At 35.7% G+C, this 9,846-nt stretch overlaps 1 protein-coding gene across 1 annotated transcript; it reads right to left on the reverse strand.

The window, feature by feature from the left end:
* Nucleotides 1-356: 356 nt before the first annotated feature.
* On the reverse strand, nt 357-4,756 carry LOC136226952 (uroporphyrinogen decarboxylase). The gene is made up of 6 exons (XM_066015661.1): nt 4,507-4,756; nt 2,866-2,987; nt 1,725-1,835; nt 1,424-1,612; nt 1,084-1,209; nt 357-998 (listed from the first exon to the last, which is right to left on the reverse strand). The coding sequence occupies exons 1-6, from the start codon at nt 4,610-4,612 to the stop codon at nt 483-485; spliced, it is 1,170 nt and encodes a 389-aa protein (XP_065871733.1). The 5' UTR covers nt 4,613-4,756; the 3' UTR covers nt 357-482.
* Nucleotides 4,757-9,846: the final 5,090 nt, after the last annotated feature.

The raw sequence follows: 9,846 nt of genomic DNA on the forward strand, positions 1-9,846 counted from the left end.
TGCACCTCGTCAAAGGGATATGGAAGGGGACACTAAAATTGGGACAACATATATTTTCTTCCGTCAAGATTCTTTCTATAACTATTAAAAGAAATTAAGTTGCTTATATTAAAGATAAATCTTCACTTCAAGTTCAAAATTTATATGCAATCCGCTCTAATCGGAAAAGAAACCACCCAAGTATCTCCAGTCGATTCACTATAAAGTATATGGAATTGAATGATTGTTTAAGTTAACTACTTGCTGGTACAGAAGCCACATCACTTTTCCGATATCTTTTTATTTTTGAAATTGCTATAATGATTTAATTGAGATAAAATGCAAAATTATTGAGAAAAATTAGAGTTGAATAATCATTTTGAGATAACAAGTTCAGCGACCAATATTGCATTTAACCCGAAAATAATTTTTCACCAGTAAAATAAAAATTAAAAATTAAAAGAGAGGCTAATACATTAAAATTAATTAAAAATCACGAGCTTCTAGTATCTAATTCCTTTAGCAACCTCAAAAAAATGAGCAACATTTTCCTCTGGAGTGCCTACTACAATTCCATGACCAAGGTTCAATATATGTTTCCCTTTCCCGGCTTTTCTTACGACATCGTTTATCCGATTAGTGATGAACTCTTTCGATCCGAAAAGAACGCCGGGATCTACATTTCCCTGAACAGCCATATCCGGTCCCAATCGCCTCCTACCTTCAGCCATGTCGACTGTCCAATCCAAGCTAACTACATCTACGCCTGTCAAAGCTAGCCTCTCGAGCAAGCCCCCCGATCCGCTTGCATAAAGGATTAGAGGGAGATTCGGGTGTGTTTGTTTCACGGTATCCACAATCTGTTTCAGGTATGGAAGACTGAACTCCTCGAAATCGACAGGGCTAAGTTCTGTCGCCCATGAATCGAAGATTTGAACGGCTTGAGCTCCTTTGTCGGCTTGATATTGCACGTATTTCGCCATGGAGGTAGCGAATTTTTGAAGCAATGCGTGTAGGACCTGCACGAGGGGATCATGACAAAGAATCACGAAAATGAGAATAAAACTATGCCGATGAGCTTAAGAGATGCTACTGAGGTAGTACCTGGGGCTCGGAGAAAGCTAATCTTTTTATTTTCGAGAAGTGCTTCGACGAACCTCCTTCAACACAATATGATGCTAGAGTGAAAGGTGCCCCGACGAAACCAAGTACAGCAGCTTGATTATCTACCTGAAAAACAACATGAACTGTGAACTTACTCCAAATTTATGCGGTGAAACTATATGTCATTTTCGTGCAAATTCCATCCTGGACTCGAAACATTCGGACAAATTACCCTTGACACGAGCATTTTTCATCTTCGACAATTGAAGATTCTCAAAAAGGACATCAACATCAAATTAATCCAAACCGAAAGTTAGAAGAAAAACAAGCTGAGTAGGACCTCTTTTCTCAGGATTGTCAATGATTCTCCGACATATGGCACTGACTCCTCGGGAATGAATTCTCTGACTTGATTAACATCAGCAGCAGTTCGTAAAGGATTGAATATAACAGGGCCCTTGCCTTTCACAATGTCGAACGGAATATTCATTCCTGAAAGCGGAGTAAGAATGTCCGAGAATAAAATGACCTGCAATGAATGAGCAAAACCCGGACGAATCAGCAGACAGTATTAATTGGTAAGTGAAAGAAACAGCAAATTCTGCTACTGAATCATCATTGATTTCTGAAATTTGGCTTACCCCATCGGGCTTAAAAACTTTCCAAGGCTGAAGAGAAATTTCGACCACAAGATCAGCATTTTCTGATCGTTCACGGAATGAAGGATACTTCTCGCAGATCGTTTGGTAACTCTGTCATCATAAATTTGAAAATGAGATCCAAGTAAAACATAATTTACAGGCATAGCTCACAGGGGAGCGATGAAAGTATAAGTAGAAAACACGAAAAGTTCAAAAATCTCCGGTTAATCGACATATTAGAGCATAGACACATGAAAAGAAAAGTTGGTCAAAAGCCTAAAAGGGCGGCCCGGTGCACTACGTGTCCCCGCTAAGCGAGGGTCCGGGGAGGGGTCCCACCACAAGGGTGTATTGGGGCAAGCCTTCCCCTGCCAATTTTTTGGCAAGAGGCCGCTCCCAAGACTCGAACCCGTGACCTCTCGGTCACATGACAACAACGTTTACCGTTGCGCCATTTCCATTCCTAAACAGCCACATGATCTTCATATCAACAAATGTCATCAAACAAAACGGCATTTTATAAGCAGGGAAGGTGGCAATTTCTAACACAATAACATGATTTACAAAGATAATCCGATCTTCATATAGATAACATAACAAGATCATGACACGGTAACCCGAATTGCCACCCTATAGGCAGGATTCAGTAGCAGAAAATGGCTAAGCTATCCGAAAACGAGGCATTCCAAATTGTGATTGAAAAGCAAAAAAAAAAAAAAAAAAAATACTAAACTAAAAGACCAAAATGTACAGAAGTTTCATTTTGGGTCAAATTGATCCCACGAGCCTACACTAAAGAGCCAAATTGACCCTTTAACCAAACCTCACAAAGTCACATTTACTATAAAAGTCTAACTCATCCCAAAAGGTATCTCGATGGAGAAAGATCGTTCACAAATATAAGAAGTCATATAGCTCTCTAATTAAGCGATATGGGACATCTAACACACTCCTCACGCCAGAATCATCTGGGCGTAAAACAAATATCTATGGGTGACCCAACAGTGAATACGTAGCTCTGATACCATATAAACAAAGGCCAAACTCACCCGAAAAGCTACCTCAAAGTAACAAGAAATTGTTGAAATGTACAAATATTAGAAAAGAAAAGCTTAAAAAAACTAAAGCTCCATAGACCTGCCTTCATGTACCTCCCAGCTTGCCTCATAAGCCAAACTGGAGGTCTTTCAACATCTTCTCCTCTCACAGCATTAAGCAACAATGGTTCTGTCACGGAGGCAGCCTTAGATTCCAATACTGTCCCTGGATGAGCAATTTGGAGGGCATTAGAGTTGAAAATTCAGAAAATTTTGAGGAATACCAATATGGCCTAATACATTAGTAACCCCCAAACTTGTCCTTAAAAGCAGATTGACCCTCCAAACTTTGAAAACAACTGATTAAACTCTTGAAAAGACTTAATGTGACATGATTAACCCCCTAAGTCTGACACAGCAGGCAAGGGAAGATTTGGACAAGTTGAAGCACCTAACCCGATAAGGAAGTTCGGGGAGCTAATGACTCACTGTAATGAAGTTCAGAGAGCCAATAGATCATTTTAAACTAGTTTAAGGAGTTAATTGGTTGCTTTCAAAAAGCAGATTGACCCTCCAAACTTAGAAAATGTCCGATTAACCTCTTGAAGTTGCTTAAAATGACATAATTAACTCCCTAAGTCCGACATGGCAGAGCAAGGGGAATTTGGGACAAGTTGAAGCACCTATCATTTTAAGCAAGTTCAGGGAGCCAATAACTCACTGTGAGGAAGTTAAGGGAGCCAATAGATTATTTTAAACAAGTAAAAGGAGTTAATTGATCGTTTTCAAAATGCAGATTGGCCTTCCAAACTTTGAAAACGCCAGATTAGCCTCTTGAATTTGCTTAAAGTGAAATTATCAACTCCTAACTCCGACATGGCAGAGCAAGGGGAGTTTTGGATAAGTTGAATTGAAACACTTATCATTTTAAGCAAGTTCAGGGAGTCAATAACTCACTGTAAGGAAGTTCGGGGAGCCAATCTATCATTTTAAGCAAGTTAAAGGAGTTATATTGGTCGTCTTCAAAATGCAGATTGGCCCTCCAAACTTTGAAAACGCGCAATTAGCCACTTGAAGTTGCTTAAAGTGACACGATTAAGCCCCTAAGTCCGACATGGGAGAGCAAGGGGAGATTTGGACAAGTTGAAGCACCTATGACTTTACGCAAGTTCAGGGAGCCAATAGATAGTTTTAAACAAGTTTTGAGTTAATTGGCCGCTTTCAAAATGCGGATTGGCCCTCCAAACTTTGAAAAGGCCCAATTAGCCTCTTGAAGTTGATTAAATGACATGATTAACTCGTAAGTCCTACACCGCAGAGGCCGGGGAGATTTGGACAAGTTGAAGAGGGTATCATTCAAGTTCAGGCGGACTAATAGCTCACTTGAAGCAAGTTTCGGGAGCCAATAGGTCATTTTACCCAATTTCAAGAGCTAATCAGTCATTTTCAAGTTCAGGAACTTGAAGGAGCTACGGATGTATATACAAATAGCAAGATTTACAAATCCAAACATCAATTCAACACAAAATTTCAAAACCACAGCTTATTATTCGGCGAGAAATGGAGATAATTCCCAATTCACCTTCAAACACAACTACTCCCCACAACCCAGTACTTAATCACCCAAAAATTAAAGCTAAAAACAGAACAATTAGAAACCTAAATCACAAAATTAGCTTAAAATCTCAAACAATTCAAGAAATTCAACAGTAAGAAACTAATTGGGGGAAAGAGGAAAGTTATACCTGGAAGAGAGCATTGGATAGTTGAAGGCTTAGAAATTGATTTTCTAGGAGAAGATAAGAGAGAAGAAAAAGGAGAAACTGAACTGAAACTACAAATGCAAGACATTTAATGTCGTTTTTGAGGTCAACCCAGTTTCGATTTGGAGTGAAAGGTTCAAATTTTGGAAGTTTGAGCTCGCATTTTCTGATCCCCTCTCGTCGCCGAGGCTTTGCTAGTTGGGCAGTTGAAAGATAGAAAGATAAGGGTCAAATGTAATCTAAATGCCTTGTTTTCTTTTGCCATGTCACCTTGTTTTTTCACCCCAATTTAATAAGGATCAATTATTAATTTTTTTCATACAAATTCCAATTTTTATCCAATTGGAAAAAATTGAGTTTTTTTTATACAAAAATGATATCACGCTATTAGATTATTAAATTAAAGACTACAAATGCGGCACGAAAATTCGGAGGAATAAAAGTCTCGTACCAATACAAATTACAATCAGCACAAGATTCATAAGAAATAAAAAGAATACTATAAAGAGCAATAAAGACCATAAAAGATACAAACACAATAAGGATAGTAAATCATATCATTCTTGTAAGACGAATGTGATGGAAAAACCGTTGTAATCCATTCTTCATTGATGTCTTTGTTACTGAATTCTGTTTTTTAACTGTCTTTGGTGACTTGAGATGACAACAAACAGTCAGAAAAAAGGCCGGAATTCTGGTGAACCCTCTTCGATGCCTAAGTCAGAATAATACTTGAGAAAGTAGGAAATGAGCTTGTAAGCAATTGAATAGGAGAGAGAGTATTGAGAAGGACGTACACAGAGTTTGTGTTCTTTACACGTGGCAACTCCTTATTGGGTGCGGACCCTATCTTTCCTATTGTTCCGCATTAAGAGGGAGTTGTGAGCGTGCTTTTGAGATCTGGGACAATTATTAGTCCACGTGTCTGCCTAGGTAGCTCCCAAAGAAGCTTTCTTCGATGTGAAGTCTTTTCACTTCAAATTTTTATGGGCTTTAATAAACTTAGGCTCAAATGCTAGATTCGGGCGGCATAAGCGTTTAGGCCCATTCATTTGCTACTGTATCATTCATCATTTAGGTTTTTCTAGACGTTCGGATCTGAATCCTCTGTTTTTTTGTTTTTTTGCAACCACACAGATCTATAGATCTACAGATAAAATAAGCATTTTTCTCTCTTGCTAAAACTGAAAAAAATAAATGAAGGAAATATAGTTAATAAGTGTATATCTGATGGAAAAAAAAGTTTGATAAAATATATAGACTTTAAACTAACAAGAAAAAGTAAATATGAAACTAAAATATAGATAGAAGGAGCTTCGTTCTTTCTCCTTTTAGTAAACACTTGATTGGAAAGCTAGAACAGAAAAAATTAAGTAAAATTGTAAGAAATGAACAGTACAACCACGGCAACGGTGGCAGGCGTGGCAGGGAGCTGAGAAGATAAAATAGCAAAGGAGGAAAAAAAGAAAGAAAGATGGATTACTTTTTTCCATAGTTTATGGTGGAAAATTTGAGTTTCAATAGTTATATTTAACAAATTATATTCAATTTCAATATCAAAATACTAACTAAATAACTATAACTAGAATAACCAAATTAACATGAGCCGATATCAAATATGTTTCTCATGAGTTAGGCTTCAATATGTATATTTAAGAATTGTATCCCTTCAAACCAAAACATAAAATATGTTGGCTTGGATTTATCTAAAAGAAACATGTGCCAAACCCAACTCGATCCGTTCTTATATTATATACATTTTATATATGTAATTATTACATCCATTTGATTTTGTTGTTACTGTATTAAATATATTTTCTTATATAAAATTATGTTTTATTAAGTTTTATAGAATTATGAACTAAAATTTTAATTTATTGCATTTTGATTGTTCATATTTACAGTGTAACTAGTTTTTGACTCGTGCGATGCACGGATTCATCTTAATATATAAATATTATCAAAAATATAATCTAATAATTACAATTAATGATATAAAGGTGCTATATAAATTAAATATTATTATTTTATTTTCACATTTGGTGGGGATCAGATGGTTCGGGTAAAGGTAGTTTACATTGGAAATCGTGGGATAAGTTGTGTTGCCCGAAAAAAGCTGGTGGAATGGGGTTCAGAAAATTGCATAATTTCAACTTAGTTTTATTGGCTAAACAAGGTTGGCGTCTCAGCTCAAAACCTGAGTCTCTTGTGGCTCGTGTTTTTAAGGCTCTTTATTATCCGAATTGTTCTTTTCTTGATGCATCTTTATCTGATGGGCCTAGCTTCATCTGGCGTAGTATTATGGGTGCTCAAGAATTGTTAAAGTCAGATATTCGTAGATTTGTAGGGGCGGGTGGTGAGGTCCGAATTTGGGATTACCCGTGGCTCCCTGACGATCATTTTCCATATATTGAAAGTGAAAAATTGGATGGTTTAGGGGTGGAAGTGGCGGCTGATCTTATAGAGGAGGGTCGGAGGTCTTGGGATGTTGGGTTAGTTTCGGGTATTTTTGTTCCTCGGGATGCAGATCTTATTCTCCGTATCCCCTTATCTAATCGGGTTGATCATGATGTGTGGTATTGGAAGGATGACCGTCGGGGCATCTATACAGTTAAAAGTGGGTATCGAAAGCTTATGTCTGGATTTGGAACAAATTGGTTCATTGATTCTCCACTATGGAATAAAGTTTGGAATCTTAAAGTGCCCCCTAAAGTTAAGAACCTTCTTTGGCGGGTTCTTGCTAACTGTTTTCCTTCTAAAGTCGCACTGAAAGCCCGAAGGGTTCCTATCTTAGATTTATGCGAGCTCTGGGGCGGTGGAAGATTCGTATCATATTTTTCTCAAATGTACTATGGCTCGAGCTATTTGGACTATTTCGCATATTGGGGATGTGGGAACCCAATTTCATAACATTTTTTATTATTGGGGTTGGATCTTCTCTAAACCAGTGGAGCTTGTTGAGCTTGTAGCCGTGTTATGGTGGATCATTTGGTGTTATAGAAATAACATGGTGTGGAATCGGAAGGGTTCACAAGTCTCGATCCTATACCATTCGGCCGGCTCCTTTTTACAGGCCTGGAAGAAAGCGCAGGCGTCTGTTTCTTCTTCAGGCAGTTCGACTGTGCCAAGCCTGACGGTGTGGCAGCGTCCTCCAACAGGCTTCCTAAAATTGAATGTGGATGGTGCGTCATTCGCGGACGAGAATGTGGCTGGGTTTGGGTGTATTGTTCGGGATGAGTCGGGCCATTTTGTTGCGGCTAAAAATGGAATCTTGCAGAATTATCAAGATGCATCGTTCATTGAAGCCCTATCGGCCCGTGAAGCTCTTAGTTGGATCAAAGACCGCGGATGGAAGGATGTAATCATTGAATCAGATTCTTTGATCGTGGTACAGTCTATGGCCCGCCCGTTAGAGGTTTCATCTCTTTTTAACGCCTTAGCCAATGATTGTCATTTTTCATTGAACGAGTCTTTAATTGCTCTATTCGTTTTGTCTGTCATTCTGCAAACTCTGTTGCTCATTTGTTAGCTAGAAGTAGTATTTTACCTTTACATCGGGATGAGTGGTTTTCTGTACCCCCTGATTTTATTTGTAATATGCTTCTTCTTGATTCTTAATATATGCTTCTTTGGTTGTCAAAAAAAATTAAAATTAATATATTATATTTTTTATTATATTAAATTTTTTATCAGTAAAAAATGAGAAAGTGACACCATAGCTGCATCGTTACTGTTTTATATTATATATATAGATATGCAGAGAATTAGAAAGATTTTAGGGATTAATTTAAATTCTGTAGAACTCTTAGATACAGTACGGATAAAATAATCTTTTTATAGATAAATATAATAATATAATTAAAATTAATATATTATATATTATATTATATTATATATTTTATCAGTAAAAAATGAGCAAGTGACACATCAGCTCCATCGATACTGTTTTATATTATATATAGATATATAGATATGCAGAGAATTAAAAAGATTTTAGGGATTAATTTAGATTATGTAGAACTTTTAGATATAGATATGCAGAGAATTACAGAGATTTTAGGGATTAATTTAAATTCTGTAGAACTCTTAGATATAGTACGGATAAAATAATCTTTTTATAGATAATATAATAATATAATTAAAATTAAGATATTATATATTTTATCAGTAAAAAATGAGGAAGTGACACCTCAGTTTCATCGTTACTGTTTTATATTATATATAGATTTTAATTAACTTTTTGAATGTAAATATATATTATTTGAACAGGCTGGATTCGGTTTGGGAATCTGTTTTTTTACTTTGGCCTAATGTAGTCCAATTCAAGCTCGATATAAATATAATATGAGCTAAGTTGAATTTAGACAAAGTAATTTAATATAAAATTTGACGGACCCTCTACTTTTTATCCAATAGGAAAAAAGTTGAGTTTTAATAAAGTTATATTTAACAAATTTTATGTCATTTCAATATCAAAATACTAACTAAATAACTAGAATAACCAAATTTACAGAAGTCGATATACCTATTCATGAGCTCGATGGTCCGCTTAAGTCTGTTTTTCATGGATATGACTTCGACATGTATATTTATGAAATTTCCCGGTCTTAACCTACTCAAGCATGCCCATAAAATATATTGGTTTGGGATTTATCTAAATGACCCGAGTCAAATCAGGCTCGGTCCACTCTTATATTATATACATATGTATTTATTACATTCATTTGATTTTTATTACTTCATTAAATACTTTTTTTATTATATAAAATTATTTTGTTGAGTTTTATCGAATTATGAACTAAATTTTGAATTTATTGCATTTTGATTGTTCATATTTATAGTTTAATTTTAATTTTAATCAACTTTCTAAATGTTACTTGAGCGGGTTGCATTCGGACAATCCATTTTTTTTTACCTTGGCCTAGTCTAGTCCAATTCGAGCTCGATATAAATATAATACGAGCTGAGCTGAATTTAGACAGGGTAATTTAATATAAAATTTGATCAGGCCCGACCGAAAATCGGATCTAATCGGTACCATATATCAAAATTTTAATAATTTTTAGACAATTTATGCCTAAATAAATCCATGTCACCAACAATTTTTTTTGAGGAATCTCAAAATTTACTAGTTTAAGGTTAGAATTTTAAAACGTAATGTGATATGACTGATTGTTTTTTTTTTCAAAAATTAATATAAATATAAAGGATAAGATGAAAAAAAAACATTTTAACAATTACAATCGGGAACAATTTTATTCGTAACATTTTTTAAAATGATGCAATTTTACTCCTAAGGTTGACAGCCAATAGCAATTTTAT

Source organism: Euphorbia lathyris, chromosome 4, assembly GCF_963576675.1.
Source record: "Euphorbia lathyris chromosome 4, ddEupLath1.1, whole genome shotgun sequence".
Taxonomy (NCBI): Eukaryota; Viridiplantae; Streptophyta; class Magnoliopsida; order Malpighiales; family Euphorbiaceae; genus Euphorbia; species Euphorbia lathyris.

Bases quoted from the DNA above. Each gene is read 5' to 3' on its own strand.
- LOC136226952 (XM_066015661.1), bottom strand. From the start codon at position 4,612: ATGTCTTGCATTTGTAGTTTCAGTTCAGTTTCTCCTTTTTCTTCTCTC. The intron at 1,613-1,724 runs GTAAGCCAAATT...CATTCATTGCAG, and splicing joins AAGTTTTTAAGCCCGATGGG to GTCATTTTATTCTCGGACAT. The intron at 1,210-1,423 runs GTCCTACTCAGC...GTTGTTTTTCAG, and splicing joins TGACAATCCTGAGAAAAGAG to GTAGATAATCAAGCTGCTGT.